General features: G+C 52.9%; 7 protein-coding genes across 7 annotated transcripts; 6 read left to right on the plus strand and 1 right to left on the minus strand.

The window, feature by feature from the left end:
• Positions 1-1421: 1421 nt before the first annotated feature.
• Positions 1422-2718, plus strand: CLUP02_14035 (methyltransferase; the record flags this gene model as incomplete). Its single annotated transcript, XM_049292968.1, has 4 exons — positions 1422-1685; positions 1820-1829; positions 1988-2162; positions 2217-2718. 4 exons carry the CDS (start codon positions 1422-1424, stop codon positions 2716-2718), a joined length of 951 nt encoding a protein of 316 aa, XP_049150114.1.
• Positions 2719-3470: 752 nt separating this feature from the next.
• Positions 3471-4238, plus strand: CLUP02_14036 (uncharacterized protein; the record flags this gene model as incomplete). Its single annotated transcript, XM_049292969.1, has 1 exon — positions 3471-4238. The coding sequence occupies one exon, from the start codon at positions 3471-3473 to the stop codon at positions 4236-4238; it is 768 nt and encodes a 255-aa protein (XP_049150115.1).
• Positions 4239-4796: 558 nt separating this feature from the next.
• On the minus strand, positions 4797-8221 carry CLUP02_14037 (glycosyl hydrolase family 31; the record flags this gene model as incomplete). Its single annotated transcript, XM_049292970.1, has 4 exons — positions 4797-5042; positions 5114-6765; positions 6818-7267; positions 7318-8221. The coding sequence occupies 4 exons, from the start codon at positions 8219-8221 to the stop codon at positions 4797-4799; spliced, it is 3252 nt and encodes a 1083-aa protein (XP_049150116.1).
• Positions 8222-9451: 1230 nt separating this feature from the next.
• CLUP02_14038 (uncharacterized protein) lies at positions 9452-10432 on the plus strand (the record flags this gene model as incomplete). Its single annotated transcript, XM_049292971.1, has 1 exon — positions 9452-10432. The coding sequence occupies one exon, from the start codon at positions 9452-9454 to the stop codon at positions 10430-10432; it is 981 nt and encodes a 326-aa protein (XP_049150117.1).
• Positions 10433-11059: 627 nt separating this feature from the next.
• CLUP02_14039 (uncharacterized protein) lies at positions 11060-11947 on the plus strand (the record flags this gene model as incomplete). Its single annotated transcript, XM_049292972.1, has 2 exons — positions 11060-11075; positions 11649-11947. 2 exons carry the CDS (start codon positions 11060-11062, stop codon positions 11945-11947), a joined length of 315 nt encoding a protein of 104 aa, XP_049150118.1.
• Positions 11948-11977: 30 nt separating this feature from the next.
• CLUP02_14040 (uncharacterized protein) lies at positions 11978-15626 on the plus strand (the record flags this gene model as incomplete). The annotated part of the gene is made up of 10 exons (XM_049292973.1): positions 11978-12076; positions 12242-12591; positions 12756-13250; positions 13737-14098; positions 14158-14413; positions 14489-14582; positions 14640-15066; positions 15121-15179; positions 15251-15420; positions 15473-15626. The coding sequence occupies 10 exons, from the start codon at positions 11978-11980 to the stop codon at positions 15624-15626; spliced, it is 2466 nt and encodes an 821-aa protein (XP_049150119.1).
• Positions 15627-16188: 562 nt separating this feature from the next.
• On the plus strand, positions 16189-18009 carry CLUP02_14041 (uncharacterized protein; the record flags this gene model as incomplete). Its single annotated transcript, XM_049292974.1, has 1 exon — positions 16189-18009. The coding sequence occupies one exon, from the start codon at positions 16189-16191 to the stop codon at positions 18007-18009; it is 1821 nt and encodes a 606-aa protein (XP_049150120.1).
• Positions 18010-18676: the final 667 nt, after the last annotated feature.

Raw genomic sequence — 18676 nt, forward strand, 5'->3', positions numbered from 1 at the left:
CCCTCTATCCCTCCACGTGCCCTCCTGCTTGACTTCCTTGGTAACGGGCTCTTTCTTCAGCATGCCTCAATATGGTAGGCACGTTCCCCCTCACCTTACATTGTCGTACACTTCCAGTCACTTTACATTGTCGTACGGTAGGTTCTGGCAGGTTCTCGCCTTTGTCTGCGTCAAATGTGTTCCCGAAACGGTTCAACTTCAGATGGCAGGCATTGTATGTTCTTTGCAGGGGCACTACGTATAGCAGAAACCTAAATTCTGAGGTTGCATTTCCTGATTGCGTGACCGCAACGGGCCGGCTCAGCAAGAACATGAGGGGTCATCCAACCGCTTGAATCTGGCGACAAATTTTCGCTGATATTTGGTTGGACGCTCCCCGATCTTTTGATGCCAGCTCGGACAACCTTACCTGACCTAATCGTACCTTTTACGGTGCCCTGAAGACTTGGCAACCGCTGTTTCCTCTTTCTTCTCTGCAACCTAACGCCCGTCGACAAGTTTCCTCCAGTGTCATCTGTTTTCCGGCTCCAACGTGAGGGGCTCAGCCCCGGGAATCTTGAGATAGGGCCGTGACGAACCCTAGATGCTGCAAAAAATACTACAAGTTATTCGCGCCCTTTTCCTCCCGTGGTCGTGCGTTTCAATAGCATGGGCCGCTGCCATTCCGAATCATAGCTTGCTTTCGACTTCACTCCCATACCTATCATCAACGCGAACCCCGTCCGATGCTCTTATTCAGAGTTCCCAACCCCTTCATGGCGGAAAATCATAATAGCTACCATGCAGCTCGCCGGAAAACGGCTGTCTGGAGCCCACAGTTCAGTACAGTTCTTCCATCAGGCCCGGTCTGTCATATCTTTTTATTCGTTTTTCCTGGACAAACATTATCCTGTGCCGCTTGGCTTGCAAAAGCGGAGCATATCCCCCTGTCTTCATGTCACTCACCTACCAATCTCTGCTGCCCCTTGATCTAAACCTCGGCCGACACCCAATGAAGTGTTTCTTGTCCGTTGGAGCATTGCCTGATGCTGCTGCGTCTCCTCACTCGGTAACATGGGGACAGGTCCATAACCGGGTGAGATGGAACCAACAGAACACATGTTGTTCTTCAGGATACCCCCGGCTCTCCCTCTCTTCCGAGTCTCCGAGGTCTCAATTTCTACTGCGGTGATAAGTTTGACAATCTCGTCGTTTCTCTTGGTTACATGCGACTTTAGAGGTTACCAAAACTCGAAAATTCCACCAAATATCACTGTTTGCCATATACAGCGCAGCCAAGTCGCCAGGCGCTATTTGCTCTACGGTGCGCATTAGTGTTAAGCATAGCTTCCGTGGTGTCTGACTCGAGCCTGGGATCCCCTGCTTCTCTTCCGCCGATTAGCTTCGAGGACACCCCTTGGACCGGACAGTTATCTGGAGTCATGTCGAACAACGCCAATCCCGCTCTTCAGCACCCCGCCATCATCGAAGCGGCCGCGGGGCCTGTGGATGAAAACGAATTCGACCCTGTGGACTGGGATGTGTCTTCCGTCGAGTCGGCCTCCGTTACCTCCAGCGTCTATTCTCACGAGTACGACAATGGACGTCGCTACCACAGCTACCGCCACGGCCGGTATCCTTTGCCAAATGATGACGAGGAGCAGGGCCGGGAGAACATGAAGCATGTGATGAATCTTGAACTCTGTGTGAGTGTTTTCTGCGGCGTGAAGAATCATGCCTTCTGGATGTAAACTGACCTTGTGATGCCGATCTTAGGACGGAAAGTTGTTCTATGCACCAATTGGAGACAATCCTCACAAGATTATCGATATTGGAACAGGCACTGGCAAGTAATTCTTGATGAAATTGTTATTGCAAAATTCCAGCTAACAAAACATTCTAGGCATTTGGGCCATCGAAGGTGATCTAATATCTTCCTGATAACGAGAGGTAGCTCTTGAGTGCTAACCTTTGATTTGAGTCGCCGACCTTTTCCCTACGACCACAGTCTTGGGCATCGACCTGTCACCAATCCAGCCGGGGTGGATTCCCCCCAACGTGAAGTTCCTCGTGGATGATGCTGAGGATGATTGGCTGAATGGCGACAATTTTGACCTGGTCCACTTCCGCATGATGGGAATGTCGCTGAAGAAAATTGACAAAGTCATTGCCAGTTCGTACAAGTAAGTAAAGGCCCATGAATGTTCGTCAGATATGATTCTCAAACTCGCATATAGGCACTTGAAGAACGGCGGCTGGATCGAATTTCAGGAGCTCCATGGAGAAGTCCAGTGCGACGACGGCACCGTTCCAAAAGATGACACGGTCAAACGCTTCTGGGAAATGGGCAACGAAGCCTTCAGCCTCTTTGGCCTTCAGTTCCATAATGCTCGCGACATGAAGCCCCGGCTCGAAGCAGCCGGCTTCAAGAACATTCAATGCGAGGTGAAGAAATGCCCCATTGGCACCTGGCCAAAGGATCCTACCTTGCGTCTCGTTGGCAAATACATGCAAGAAGCGCTCAGCGGCGTCGCTGCAGCATTTGTCGGTAAGCCTTTTGAGGCATTGGGTATTGAGGCGGTTGAGAGGCAGGTATGGCTGGCGACTCTCAGAAAGGCCATCAAAGACAGGAGCGCGCATCGCTACATGAATCAGTACTTCTGGTACGCACAGAAACCTGAAGATGCGCCTGAGAATGACGGTCCTGAAGCAGGATCATCTGACGATGAGGTGGCCTGAGAGGAGGGGAGAGTCTGGTTTACTCTCCGCCCATATAGAATTTGATTGCCAATTACACTTTAAGAAAGCTCTGTATTAGACAATCTTGAAAATGGCCGAAATCGAACTTCGTAGCTAGCCCTAAAGGATATTCGGAAATGCACATGTTGCTTGATCATGTCAAGGTTGAACTTGCTCAGCACACAATCTGCTCACCCTGATAAGCAACAATTTGCTTCGTGTCTGGGTCTTTCCGAAGACCGATACTTGCATAATTGAAACCGTGGCTGCGGAATTGAACCTGCAGGGCAAGAATTATGATTTTTCACTATGCCCAAGGTAGGTAATGTGTTGTTGAAGAAAGAGAGAGGACGAGGTAACCCCAGTCTGGGTCGTGCATGATGTGACCTGACCCACAGAAGCTCTTGGTGCTGACTAATTTCTTTGGCGTCGCAAGGTGAAGCTTCTGGCCAATCTGGGTATTCAAACTTTCGAAGCTGCCAGGACAACCTACCTACCTTTAGCTATAGTCGTGTTTCTACCTTCCCTTCCACAATAATCCACTCCAGAAAACGCTACCACTTTCATTTCACCCTTGCTAAGCAACGAATGCCAATCCGGTGCGATCAATCTAGACGACAGACCGAGCACTCCTAACGTGGACCCGACAAACAATATCCTCACCACGACAACTCGCGAGCCAGAACTGCGACACATCCTCAAAGCCCGCCCACGCCTCCCAAGCTCTCCGGAGCGCTAGCAACCCACCCAACATGACAGCCGTCGCCCCCCGCCCAGAGACAAACCACATCCTCACCCACGCCGCGACAGCAACCTCCTTCGCCTTCACCCCCTTCCTCCGCCAAACCTACCGCCACGAGCTCTCCTCGGACCGCCCGCAATGCAAGCCCTTCCTCGCGGGCCACTGCCCCCTCGGCGCCGCCTGCCCGGACCGCCACGCCTCCTCCAGCTCCTCGAACCCCACGGGCGGGCCGTCCCTGGTCTGCAAGCACTGGCTCCGCGGCCTCTGCAAAAAGGGCGAGTCGTGCGAGTTCCTGCACGAGTACAACCTCCGCAAGATGCCCGAGTGCAACTTCTTCATGCGCAACGGCTACTGCTCCAACGGCGAGGAGTGCTTGTACCTGCACATTGACCCGCAGTCCAAGCTGCCGCCGTGCCCGCACTACGACAAGGGCTTCTGTCCGCTCGGTCCGCGGTGTAGCAAGAAGCACGTGAGGAGGAAGTTATGTGTGTATTACCTCGTCGGGTTCTGCCCCGAGGGTCCCGGGTGCAAGTACGGTGCGCACCCGCGGTGGAGGACGGATTTGGAGAAGCCGAGTGCCAAGGTTGAGGGCGAGGAAGGGGAGATCAAGAAGGACGGGGAGAGGGAGGATGGCGAGATGTTTCAGCAGCATCGGGGGGACAGACAGCGGGATATGCATGATGATCGGGGGCACGGTGGAGATCGGAGGCATGGTGGTCGTGGAGGCCGGTGGCGCGGCGGCGGGAATAAGAGATACCGTGGACGTGGTGGCCACTGAGAGAGGCTTTGATGGACGAGGTGATGGGGGCATGTCTGGACTTGCGACTTTGCTGCTTCGACTAGGACTGCGAGGTCGAGTGAAGCCTGCGAGGGCCTGGGGGCCGCCAGGGTATAGCTGGCTGAACGTGGCAGCATTGCTCGGGTGCTGGGCCGTAACGTATTCAATGATACCAAATTCTATTATTCACATCGATAATACTGCTCTAGATTCGGGGATCTTAAGCATTGTTCACTCAATGCCGCTGAGTAGCAGTTGCATTTGCGCTGGTCATGACTATCACGAGCGCATACGACTTGGTTTCATTTGATACTGAACAATACAGTAAATCTAGGACCTCTGAGCGTTGAGATGGTTTCGTCTTGCTAAAGGGGCGAGTATCTCTTTTCTTCTTTCCGGCTATTTCTTGATATTTACAGTCTTCGGGTACAGTTAAACCCCCTTTTTTGGTGTGACATCCATTGCTCATTCGCTGCCACGCACCGCAACATTATCTAGATACTCTTCAACATACTAAAGATCCGAGCCCGAGGTGTGTTCTATTTTACCCCAAGGCTTCTAGGACCAAGTAAGCTCCCACGAAGATGACCATGCACCAGCAGATGTGAAAGACTGCAGATCAGTGACGTGGAGAACGCGAGAAGACGAGTCAAAGGACCAATTCGCTCCGTCCAGGGCCTTTCCGTTAAGAGATACCGAAGAAACGTCGCTCTGGACTCCCAGAACGGTGACGTTTCCGAGCGGGTTCGAGTCCTTGAACTCGCCAGATGGAGCGGCCTTGAGCGACTGGTCGGAAGAGGAGAGCTGTTCATCATGTTAGCGTCTACTTTGACCTCTTTGTTTTTGAACTGTGATGGAAGGGGGAAAATCATTACCTCTACAGTCAGAGTAGCCTCTTGCTCCAAGCTCTCGCCGTCGTCGACATAGAGGCTACCCGCAGCAGCACCCTCGCCGTCCAGCGCAACAAGTAGACCCCAAGGGTTCGCCCGGCTCTCAGTTGTCGTCAAGGCGGGCTCTTGCGTCGGGATAACGTATCCGCCACGGAGGTAGACCGGAATATGACCCAGGGGCGCATCGATCGTCACGTTCTGTCCGGGTGAGACGCCGGTGACGGCGGACTGGTTATACCAGTCATACCAAACGGTGCCCTTACCGACGCCGGGGAATACACCGCCGACGGTGCTGGCGCCTTGCTCGAGGCAGGGGGTGACCATGACCGCCGGGCCGAGAAGGAACTGCCGATCCGCGCCCGCGAGCCAGGGCTCGTCGGAGAACTCCCACGCCAGCGCGCGCATGACGGTGTCGCCGAGGGTGTGCGCCTTGTAGAAGGCCGTGTACATGTACGGCAGCAGCGCGTAGCGGATGGCCATGGCGGAGCGCGAGGCCTCGGCGACGGCGGACCAGCGGTAGGGCTCCTGCGGGATGGCGGCGAGGACGTTGTGGTTGCGGTAAAAGGGGAAGAAGGCGCTGAGCTGCATCCAGCGGGCGCAGAGCTCCATGTCGGTGTTGCCGTTGAAGCCGCACGTGTCGACGCCGAACATGGGCACGCCGAAGATGCTGAAGGACAGGGCCTGCGGGATGGAGAAGAACATGTAGGCCCAGAGGGAGGCGTTGTCGCCGCCCCAGTGACCGGCCCATTTGCCGGAGCCGGCGAAGGTGGAGCGGCCGATGATGAAGGGGCGTTTGCCGGGGAAGACGGAGAGGAGGGCGTTGTAGGTGGCGTTGAGGATCTGGTGGCCGAAGAGGTTGTGGAAGTCGTATTCTTGGGTGCCGCCATGGTGGGTTGCGTTGGGGGAGACGGCGTGGACGGCGAGGTCGCCTTGGATGTTGTCGATTACGTAGGGGGGGTGGTTCACGTTGCGGACGCCTGGTGTGGGCTCGGTGCGGAGGTATGAGGTTGTTGATGTCGTTGTGGGAGTGGCAGATGCTGAGGTTGCTGCGGTTGAGGAGGTGGATTGGGCGGCTGCCAGTGAGGCAGAGAGGGCGGAGACGGAGGCGGCCTCGGTGCCATTGGTCTTGTTGAAGCCTTCGGGGTACTGGAGGACTTCGTTGCCCGGTTCGCCGGGGAGCGAGAAGGGAGGGTGGACGGGATTGAGGGTGAGGTTCCCACTGCCGCAGCTTCCGACGCAGAAGGAGGAGACTTCGGACATGTCGATCCAGATGCCGTCAAAGGCGACCTTTTGGAACCAGGTCACCATTTCGGTGGTCCACCACTCAAACGTCTTACTGCGGCCAAAGACGGCGCCGACCCAGTCTGGGAAGACGGTGTAGCCGGGCCAGACAGCGCCGACGTAGAGAGATCCGTCTGGGTTGAGCATGAAGGCGTCGGCTTCGACGCCGCGGTCGTATGTTGAGTAGGCATCGCTGGCATTTTCTGGGTTGGGGGCGTAGATGGCGGAATCGACGATGGGGACAAAGTGTTGGCCGTTCTTGTGCAGGTTACCGAGGACACGGGCAGCATCTTCGTAGCCCCAGGAGTTTTGGTCGTCTTCGAAGTCGCGGTATTGGTTCATGTAGTCAATATCGGCTGGGAGTAGTTAGTTCTGAATTGTGGGCGACTTTGAGACGGGTTAACTCACCCCAGAGAGTTTCCAGAGGAATCTCAAACTTGGCAAAGTCATCTGCAATCTCCTGCAGGTTGTCCCAGCTGGTATAGCCCCATCTGCACTGGTGGAAGCCGAAAGTCCAGTACTGCTGCATGGCAGGCATGCCGACGGTGGTCTTCTGGTAGGACTTCATCACGGCGTCAGCAGTCGGTCCAGCGTAGAAGTAGAGGTCAATGGTGCCACCGAGGCCTCTCCAGGTGATGTTCGACTCCCGAAGCAAGATTTCCTGGGCGTGAGCGTTACGGAGGAAAACTCCGTGGGTGTAGGATTTGTAGTCGGCATTCTTGTCCGTGGCATTGGCGACGTAGACGGCCGACTTGGTATCGGCATCGACTTGGTAGTAGCGGGTATCGAGATAGACCGGGTGAGAGCCATAGATGTTTCCATCGATTGGGTCACCGGCATCAGCCGCGTAGAGTGTGCCTATTCCTGTGAGTTTTGGTACGCCTTGGTCCTGTACAGCGGTTACTTACGAGTCAGATTGTTGTTCAGCTTGAAGCCATGGATAGCTTCACCAAGTCCATACAGGTTGTAATTCTCAGGAAGCGGCGAAGCAAACTCGAAGAATTGATCTTCAAATACAAGCTTAGTTCCTGTGGTCGTGAACAAAACATCTCCAGTACTCTTCCTGGACACGTTGAAGCCGAAAGTGGGCTCGTTTGCCCACTTGAACTCCAAATCGCTGTCTGAGCCATCAGAGCTCGCCTTCCCGTCTGCAGCGGGTTTCGGGACGAACTCTTCAGGAAGAATGAACCAAGTGTTGTTCTCAGCACCCAGGTACCGCGGCAGCACCTGTACGTGAAGACGGTCCGTTGCGAGGTAGTCGACAACGAGTGTCAAAGCCTCGACGTCGTTCCCGTACAAATTACAAGCTGAGCCGGCGAGGTCGAGGTTGGCGGTGAATCCGTGTGATGTCGTCTGGACGTTGGAAGCCGTGTATCCCGGGCATACGCTCTGCGGGTCCTTGGCCTCCGGGTCCTCAATGTTGGGAATGAGATGCGCTCCCTCGTCTGCCGACGCGGGGACGGTGAACTGCGAGTGGCCGCTACTGATCGTGGTAGAGGCCAGGTACTGCCGTGCAAACGGCTTCCCGAATTCCGCGACCCTCGCCATCGCGCAGAGCGCCATGATGGCGACTGCCGACAGGAGAAAGGGCACGCGGGTGAACATGTTGCCGTTGTTGCGCTGTGTGTCGTGTCGTTTCTCTCCTTTCTCGCTCGGGTATTGCTTTGAGCGGCGGGTGTAGAGCATCCAGAGACACTGAGAGAAGATGAGGAAGGCGGCGATCCAACAAAGTGTAGTCGTCGAGACAAAGGCGTTCGCCGCCGTTCTTATACCCCTCCATCCTCCCCAGTCCATCCAGTTGATGAGCGTCATTTTTCTACCGATAGTGAGAGTAGTGTAGCGTTGTAGTCGCAGTCAATTGATTACCAAACGAATACCTGCTTCAATTGGTCTTACAGGAAGAAAGAAAACGAATCATCATCGTGAGAAGAAAATCGTCGGCCAGACTGCGGTGTAGCTTAAGCTTCCCCGCACAGACTAATGCGGAGGGGAGAGACGAATGCCGGGGGGTAAAGATGGGGGAGAGAGATGGAATGACGGTTAGCCCCGAGGAAAGATCGTTCTCTGGGGTAAAGAGAGGAAGCTACGGTTGGCCGTAGGGCCTGAGTTTGTGCGAACTTAATCGCGAAGCGGTTGATGTGGGATGGGAGAGAAAGCTAACGTGGTGGAATGTTGGTGTATGTGGTGACGGAATGGCGCCAGAAGTTGGGGAAATGTGCGGAGTCTTGCGGAGTTTACGCAGACGGCGCGGCTCTCCCCATCTCACATCGTCCCATGGGGTTGTCGATCGCCGAAGAAGCGCCCGGCAGCGTGTAAGTGAATTGCTTGTCGCGACCTCACGTTTATACCCGAATGTGCTGCCTCTACAGATACTGATTGGATAAAATAGTCGCTGAAATTGCCCTTGTGAGCTCCATCGCCTTGCAGCAAACCATTGGGGCTTCTAGCTCGCTAGGGATTCTTCTTCTTGGAGGTGAGTAGAAACTGCTGGGTTCACCGGCTTGTGGGGTACTCCCCGGGCTATTCACAGTTTTCTGAATACAATGACAAACCGTTGAAGTAATGTTGACTCAGGGAACTGACAGTAGTCTACGAGATGAGATATGAGTCCGGCAAAAAGTGTTATGAGCTTCTTACAAGACTATGAATCTGGAGCCTATCGGCTGCCTTGGGAAGCCTTTTTTCTTTTGCTATACAATGCGCCGGCGAATCGTGACTATGGGGTCGCCAGTCAATGGTATAGGGACATCAAGGTTGAAACCGCAGTTGTGAGGTTGAAATAGCTAGCTAGTTGTTCGGACACGAACCTCACTACCTTGAGAAGCAATGTCTGGGAATCTGTATCTCCAATGCCATTAGGGTATGAACATTCGTAGAGTTACCGGAGAAAGCATTGCGCAGTGGTTAAAGATCATCCGCTCTCGCAATGCTTCGTGCCAGATACTCCAGAATAGCAATCGAAAAGCAGTGAGATCTGTAGGAAAAACAACGGAAGCCATTACTTGAGTCATATTCTATTCTTTATAAAAAAATCCAGAAGAAATGGAAACAAAACCGAGCTCTTCGAAAACTTACTTGGAATTTCTCAACGAAATCGAGACGCGGGATATGTACGCAGAGCCCAAGCACTACGTCTTCCTGGCCTGGCCACTCAAAACAATGCTCACCGATGCCGCTGTGGCGAAGTGCTTCGCTGACATTATTCAGCCATCCAAGCCGGACACATTTCTCTGTCACTGGGTGAATGAGGAGTATCTCAAGCATTTTGCGTGGAAAGAGAAGACCCTATCGCCATGGGAAGACAGCCCAAAGCTGGTAATGCTTCTCACACGCCTGGAAGCCGCTCGACTAGGGGGTTGGTGTCAGCATCAAAATGTCTCCAAGGCACCTGGATTCGAGGCGTACACTCCAAGATTAGTTAAAGAGTTCCAGGAGATGGCGGAGGCTAAATATGGCATAACCGGTGGTAACAGGGCCCTGTACTTGGGTCTTGGCGTACTCTCGTACGAAGTTGGAGGTGATCAGTACAAATGGCCACGACATTTCCTGGGATGCCCGCAGGAATTGGGCGTAACGTGGACACCATCGGGCTGTCAGTTCTGGAGAAAGGAGGCTCCCCAACAGACTCGACTGACGCAGATGTTAGTCCAGGAGCACAATCTGAAGCCCTCAAATACGGAACTTTCGGCTGCGCAGCAGACTCAAGGCCAGGTCATCTCCGAGAACATACAATCTGACATGGCCAAACTAAGAAAAGGGCTTCCTTCGCCTTCGGCAGTCTTACCGAGGGTACTGGATCTCAACATCCACGGTGAAAACGGCCAAACACAGATGCCTATGCATCTTGGTATCACTCAACACGGACTCCAGCAGATATTCCCCGCGATTTCAGTTGGCCAGCAAATCACCATCGATCAGCCAAGAGGCCTGAAGCGGGAGAGAGACAAGATGGTGACGGGGATCAAGGCAGAGCCTGATCATGAGGAAGCACAGGACCCTCCTCGAAAACGCCGTGAGATTTGAAGAGACCCCGTTTCGTTCGGGGTCGCAGAGGTGTTGGACTTGGTACTCTGGTCACGTAGATATCAACAACTTACGGAAAGTCTACTTCAAATCGTCCAAAGGAGGAGTATTGATACGTAATGTACTTGGGAGATGTGATTCTCCTAACGCTAATTCGGTTTCGGTGTTGTTGTGGTTGAGTTCCTGTGAGGCGGCCGAGACGAGGAATACTGCTCTGTATCTCTTGAAGACCGGTCTCATGTCGTCGATTGGCTCGATTATCTGCTGTTAATAGTCATTCATGGCCAAAGTTGGGCCGAGTTATTAGATAATATCAGCAGTAGCCGACGCCGTGCAATAGGTACTTGGTAGTCAATTAAGCCTCATGAACGACTCTAAGCCTACAACTTTGTCTCAGTGGTAATACGTGGGTTCTTGTCACCCTGGACCATCTGTTGAAGAGAGAAGTGAAAGATTGACGCGGAAAAGGTCGACTCGGTAGTATCAATAACTGTTGCCTAGAGAGAGTGCCGTCCGTATTCGGAGACTACTTACACAGTCCGGCTTCCGGCAGCCAACGGATGCTATGTCAACAGAGACATAATGTAAGAAAATAACACTAAAATTTCGGCAAAGTTTCAATAGAGGATGCATAACACAGCACGTTAGTAGGATATACCAAGAAGGATCTCCATTCTGGCCAAAGGCGGACATCGCTAGTGTCAGCTGAGGCACAGCGTTTGACCACAGCCGGCTATAAGTCACATCAACCGGACCAAACCGCAGGATCGTCTCACAATCATGCTTTTTTTTTTTGGCCTAAATCGGCTTCATAAACAGTGAGACTACTTTCGCCTGGAACCGAAGACTCTGTACTCCTGTAGTTTCAATTCTTGAGATAACTCCTCGCGCATTATGATGACTCGCTATCAACTATACCGACCAGCAATTCGGTCAAGCTGCTAATGACACCTACCTCAAACTGGAATTGAAATGGATCCTGACTACTCATGTAGCTTTATTTTTCCATGCTGCTCCAGGGATAACAAATCGGAAAGAGGGATATCGAAGCATTGCGGCACAATAAGCTCAATCTTACCAACAATCAGCCCACTTTACAATGACTTCGTCGAGACATAGAAAAACGCTTTGCCACCCAGAAGCTGTGTCTATTCAGAAACAGCATGAACTTCTTTTTTTATGATCGAAACTACATCCACAGTCATGTAACGACCAGACTGCTCCTTCAAGCGGCGTATCCTGCTATGCTCGACTGTCGGCGGGTTCATCCACGCCGCCCCGGTCCTCGAACTCGGCGCTGTACTCGCAGCCCGCGGCCACGAAGTCCACTTCGGAACCAACTCCGGCCAGGAGCACTGGGCGTCAGACTATCCATCCATCACCCGCGTCCACAGCTTCGGTCCAGCCATGCCAGACGCCGATGCCGAAGCGCACTACGCGCACATGATACAGTGGCGGCCCAGCGACGGCGTCGGATCCATCATGGAATCCAAGTATCTCTTTGACTCCTACTAGCCGGACACTTGGTTCCATTTACGCGAACTCATGCTCGACACAGAAATCAAGCCTGACATGATTATCGCAGACTTCTTCCTCGAGGCTGCGGCCAAGGATATGATGATTGAGTTTGGTGTCCCCATTGCCGTCATGTGGCCGTAGATGCCGTATCTTCTGGCGCCTGTGAGCTGTATCCCCGGCCAGCCGGGCTTCCAGGTTGATTTCACGCCCACCTCGGAGAAGGCTTCGGTTTGGTCGCGCATCAGGAATGAGATGGTCTTGTTCTGGGCGCTGCCGCATATTTTTGCATAGACTCGTTGGACGCGGACGATGCGGAGACGACAAGGCGTGAAGCATTCGGTTCCAGTGGCGCCTAAACCGAACCATCTTGTGTTCGTCAACTTCTTCTTTGGACTGGAGCCGGCCAAGGACTTGCCTCCACTTATGCAAGTGGTCGGACCGATCTTGGGGGATGAGTACCCTCAGCTCGATGAAAGCTACCGAGCGTTTCTAGAGTCTCACAATAAGACGGTATATGTCGCTCCAGGCACTCATATTGCAGTTCTGGAAGCAGATCTAATGAAGCTGCTCAACGGTCTTGTCATGGCTATAGATGTTGGGCATATCAACGGGGCCATATGGTCTATTGGGAAGTCAGCGAGGTAGAATTTTGATAGATCAGCACATGTCGAGCGAACTGATGGTAGAAGGATCTCATTCGGTGAGATTCTCGATGAGAAGCACCCCGATATTCGAATCACCTGTTTCGCACCCCAGCGAGCCATTCTCGATCATCCCAACACCAAGCTTTATCTCACTCACGGAGGCAGTTCAGCGCAAATGAGACCCTATTCCACGGAAAACCCACTCTGTTTCTGGGATTCTTCTTCGACCAGCTCGCCAACAGCGCCCGCCTGGTCGAAGCAGACGTCGGTCTCGCCCTGGACGAGTTTGACTTCACCGCCACCGAGATCTCAGACAAGATCGGCCGAATCGTATCCGACGTTGGCGGATCCTTTGGCAGGAACGTTGAGCGTATGAAGAGGATAGCGCGCGTAGCATCCCGACGTAAGGAACTTGCTGTCGACATAGTCGAGGAGGTCATCTTTGATCACGAGTTGCGCTTGGTAGGCGGAAGAGCGCTGCGACCGATGCACCTTCAGACGGCAGACATGCGGATGTCGGTGCGGAAGGCTAGGAACTGGGATCTGTGGCTCGTCTCCGTCTCTATGTTGGCGGTCGGGGGTACAATCTACTTCATGGCCGCGAAGTATGCTCGGCGGCTCGATTTAGGCATCTTTAGATTTGTCTCGGGTATCGTGTACGACGTGAATTGAACCAGAGACTTGGCTCGACAGCTTGATTTGCAAAATGATGCGATACTCGAAAACAATGGGCGTTGAAGGAACGAGTATACACATTCCACTGATCGGGGCTATTGGACTTGTCAAATTCGTGAGTTTCTTCGAGATGACTTCATTTGTGTCATGTGTAGAAAGAAGGAAGAAGATATGGTAGGCCGGTTTTAGTGCTTATTGATGGAAAGCCAAGTGTTTACGGAGTCTACGCTACGAAGGATGCCTGCAGATCGATAAATCGGCTCTGCTTTTGGCCTTGTCTTACACGGACGTAGACATTCCAGCTCATGTTGAACCTCCGGTCTGGAGCGGGGGCGGCGGAAAGCTACAGCCATGAGCAGATCCGGCCTTTTAATAGCAACCCTTCGATAAGTATATATGGGATGGGGAACCGCAAAGTTCAAAAGAACTCATTCAAAAATTTTTTATGGATTACTGAACAAAGTCAGCATTGGCTTCGAAAAGTCGATTAAGAGGGAAAGGTTGTCGATATCCCTGCACATCAATACCGGCTACCTTACAAGCCAGCCCTACACTGTGATGGGGATTTCAAACGAACTGATTGTCGTGCGGCTGGGCAACCCGGATGTGAAGACTCTCTTATCAGCATGCCTATTCCTCATACTCGCCTACGGAGCATTGAAGGTCCTCAAGGCATTATGGAATGGCCTCACAGGCCCAATGACCAAGATACCTGGGCCGTGGCTCAATAGATTCACGGCTCTGCCCTGGATGGTGGCAGTCGTCAGAGGCAAGGCGTTTGAGAAGGGGATCAACTACAACCGTAGATACGGTGACATTGTCCGAGTCGGTGAGTTGTAATACGCGTCTCTCAAACATGATGACCTTTGCCGACACCTAATTGAAAAGCCCCCGATCTCGTTCTCGTCTCCGACGAAAAGTCCGTCCACCAGATTCTAGTAGGAATGGACCTCCGAAAGAGCGTCCTGTATGAAAAGTTCAGCCAAAACGAAGACGGCGTCACGCTCTTCACCATGCGAGATCGGGCGCAGTACCGCACCCGGCGAAGGCTCTTCTCTCATGGCTTCTCCATCAGTTACCTCAAGGGCCTTGAGCCGCTGAAGCTGAGTTGTATCGAGGCGCTTGAGGAGTTCATCGACAATCAGTGCGTCCGGGATTGAGGCGAAACCGTCATTGATGCTTGGAACCTCATGGGCCGCCTGGCGTCCGACATCATGAGCGCAACTGCGTTTGGGGGCTCGTTTGAGTTGGTGAAGAATGGAGAGCATCCTATCCGCAAGAAGTTCTCTGAGAGCTTTAAGAGGGGCACAATTGTAAGTGTCACTCCAGTTGGTGGCGAGACGAAATGGCTAACGATTGGCGGGGAAAAGTATCAACTCCTGCCCTTCTTGAAGTATATCCCCTTCCTACCCAAATTTCGGGATCCCGAACTTGCTCAACTCATCAGTGATATCATCGAAAAGAGGCAAGCGTCGACCGACAAGCTGGCCAAGCCTGACCTGCTACAGCTCCTCCTCGACACGCATGAAAAGAACCCAGAGACATTGTCGCGTATCGAGGTGTTTTCCGAGATGCTCGTCTTTTGGCTAGCGGGCAGCGAGACGACCGCTAGCACGCTCACATTCGCAATGATGTTCTTGCTCAATGACCCCCCTTCCTACCAAAAACTTGTCAACGAGATTCGGGGGAGGTTTCCGTTATCGAATTCGCCGGTTTCAGACGACCAAACGACGGACTTGCCGTTCTTGCACGCTGTTTTGAAAGAGACAATGAGGCTTGCTCCTCCGGCAACTGGTGGTAGGATTCCTCTTTCCTCAAGTCTGAATGTATGATTTACTGACAGTTTATCAGGGCTTCAAAGACAGACTGATGAAGATGTGATTCTGTCTGATCACTTGATCCCAGCTGGGGTAAGCCGCCTTTCCTACGAGACACTTAAGTCAAAGTCCATCTTTCCCGGAGCTTGACTGACACCGAACAGACTAGAGTGACTGCAAACACCACCGTACTGCACTGGGACGAGAAGCAGTGGCCTGACGCAGAGAAGTTCGTTCCCGAGAGATGGCTGTCTGACTACAAGGGCACGGCCGCCAACGAAAGAACGGCATACTACCCCTTTTCTGCGGGATCGCGGAACTGTATTGGAAAACAGTAAGTCGCCCAATGGCTCTCACCTTCAGCCTGGTACTAATCAAGTGAGAAGATTCGCGTGGACGGAGCTGCGGCTCACCCTTGTGTCTCTACTTCGGCGGTACGACCTGTCTCTAATCCCCAATCAGTCTCACGAACTTGTTCATTTCACAGTCCTTCATCTGAAAGCGGGAAAGTACATGATTGGCATCAGACCTAGATCTTAGCATTCTGATTCGGAATACCAAAGCCTTCGATATGAATCGAAATGATGATATTATAGTCGTTTGATGTAACCCATTTTCTTTATCTTAGTCCCTGGTATGAGTAGGCGCGAATCCATCCATTCATCATGAATGGCTCGAGCAGGTGAGAATGAAAGTCTGAACCGTTTTGACTTCGATCTCGACCTTTTGGCGCGTTCACGGTATAACAAAGGCGAGGTTCTCCTATAGCTGAGCGTGTTTGTTTCATAAGAACTGAATACGTTAGTGAATGGTGAGGTATCTATCGCCGCCGAGTATCAACGGGTAACAGTGAAAGCTGCAGCACTGCCTTTTGCAGGGGAGGTGAGGCCCTATTCAAAGTACCTTACGGGTATGCGTATGTACAGGGGCGCGTTGCTGGAAAGCTAAGTGGGCCTTACGTAACAACCTGCACTTGAGAAGATTACCTAATTTTCTTAGAGCTCCGAACCCCTACCTTCCGACAGGGAATTTTTTTCCTTTTCCTCATCTTGCTTCCGAGAACTTCTCAATTCCCCTTCTCTCCCCTTCTTTTTCCTTCACCATGGCAGCAGTCAGAGACAGTTTCCTGAACCTGGAAAAGCATCGCCTGCAGCTTGAAGACTCTGTCGCTAAGCTGCAGAAGGCTTTGCAGCACTGGCAAAAATGGGACGCTGAATACGAGTCCTTGAGAGAGGAAATCGAGTCGGTTCCCCAGCCTGCCAGTCGGGAGGCTCTTGCGCGCATTCGCAGAGACTTCGAGGGCGAGGTTGTCGACAAGAAAGAGATCAACGACCTTTTTGGGCGCATTGATCTGAAGCCTGCCGACCAGATTGTCAACCTGCTTTCGCGTCGCATCGACTATGTTTCCAAGAACATCGCCACTCTTGAGAAGCAGCTCGAGACTGCGGAAGAGAAGCACGCTGCCGCCAGCGTTCTCAGCAATCCTGATGTGCGGGATGAGGATGGCTTGCCTATAACGGAGATCATCGAGGAGCTCGACGAAGAGGGTAATGTGCTCTCCAGCCGATTGCAGCAGCCTGGCGATTCGAGCGCTCAGATCAGGGAGATCCTGGAGAAGGCAGGCGTCAAGGACATCCCAACCGGCCAACCCTCGCAGACGGAGAAGACAGGGCCCATCGTGGAAGACATTACCGACGAGCCTTTGGCTAAGGCATCCGACTCAACATCAGCAGCCCAGAATCCCGCGCAGTCTGTGAAGGAGCAGCTTCCCGAAGCAGAGGTTGACGACTCTGAGGCAGTCAAGAAGTCCGTCTCATTCGCCGAAGACACCAAGCCCTCGGCAGAGCAGCAGGTCTCGAGGAACGCCCAACGAGTGGAAGAGATCATGCAGACCGCCAGGAGCCAGGAAAACATCAGCCGCGAAGCGCCCGTCATTCCCGAAGACGAGTCTGAGGAAGATGCCTTTCTCCGCCGAGAGATGCTGAAATACGGCATGGAAGAGGTGGGCCAAGTCGTGGCTGAACTCAACCTTGAGGATGGCGATGGCTCTGCCGATGATGACGAGGACTGGGAGTATGAGTACTCTGATCTCGAGGACGACGATGAAGAAGACAAGTTTGGTCGGTCTACTTCCAGCGTCTTAGACGACGGGTATCATCAGCGGATGTTAGAGCTCGAAAAGCGACTCGGGGTCAAGTCTCGGTTCACTCAGAAGTCAGAAGCAGATGACCAGGAGTCAGACGAAGACCAACAGGGCATTGGCCGCATCATCGTTAACTCAGGTGACAGGGGCAAGGCGGTCGAAGCTGCCAAGCCGTCGCCTGTCCCTACGACGTCCATCCTGAGGACCTCTTCCCCGACGGACGCGGACGAGAGCAAGAAGAGCGTCCGGTTCGCACAGAGCCTGGATGTCGCCCCAGATAGCGTTCCGGACACCGCTGCCGCGCCGCCGACTGTTCCTCAACCACCTCCAGAGCCCATCGTGGAGCCTCTCAGCGACATTGTAGAGCGTACCGGCCCCGCCAGACAAGCGGAGGCCAAGTCAACCCGCAAGGCGTCTCGGTTCAAGAAGCAGAAGGCAGCGCCGACGGTCGTTGATGATGGCTTCGTTCCCATGGGCCCGCGCGATGTGCCGTCACGCTTCATCGACCAAGACAGGCCCACCGCCCCGACGGGACCTGAGGGGAAGACACTGGCAGACGCAGTCGTCGAGAAGGAGAGCAAACCTCAGGACGAGAACGCTTTTGACGAGGACTTCATCGACCAGGATCTCGCCGACGAGTATCACCGACAACGTCGGAACTTCATCCAGAAACAGGGTGGCTTCCTCCAAGAGGATACGTCCGTGGTCCGGCCTCTTGATGAAGCTGATGGTGGTCAGCGTATCAGCAAGTTCAAAGCTGCACGTCTCTCTAAGCAGTGATCTGGTCGGACCCAGAAGAATAGGTATGTGGCTGATTGTTTTCTTAACCTCAACTCCCTCCCCAAAATGATGACCAAGACAATTATTTATACAGTTATCCCTATCTCAATAACATTATGTGGATACGGTTCTAATTTCTGATTTCCTTCTTTCTGCTACTCACGTTTGACGATCTTGTCCAAGGAATCTGGCTAACAAGACGCAAGGTTACCACAGGATACGCCAGCTTCACCATTCGTACCTCCTTGAATGTCCCAGGCTCAGCTCGCCGTGACACATCATGCTAGGTAAGACGAATATTTACTAGCTTTCATTTCCTCCCCCTCGACCTGATGACCAAGACAATTTTTTATACAGTTATCCCTATCTCAATTCCAATGTGTGGATATGGTTCTAATTTCTGATCTCGATGCTATTGCTACTTTGTTGTTTGCACTTCACTTCATCGTCAAGAGTCACGGCTAACAAACGAAACGTTGCAGTTCCCGAATCCAGTGATCACACTGACTGATTGTCCCCCAATCCATTGTTCCCGTCCAGATCTGACCCTGCAACGCCATCCATTCGGACGCGGAGAGGTGGATAGAACGGATAGCAAATTGGATTGATAGAGACCTTACTTTGGGCCTCCCCACGCGATCGGCGATTCTGTAGTTCATGAATCCTG

Source organism: Colletotrichum lupini, chromosome 7 (assembly GCF_023278565.1).
Source record: "Colletotrichum lupini chromosome 7, complete sequence".
Classification (NCBI taxonomy): Eukaryota; Fungi; Ascomycota; class Sordariomycetes; order Glomerellales; family Glomerellaceae; genus Colletotrichum; species Colletotrichum lupini.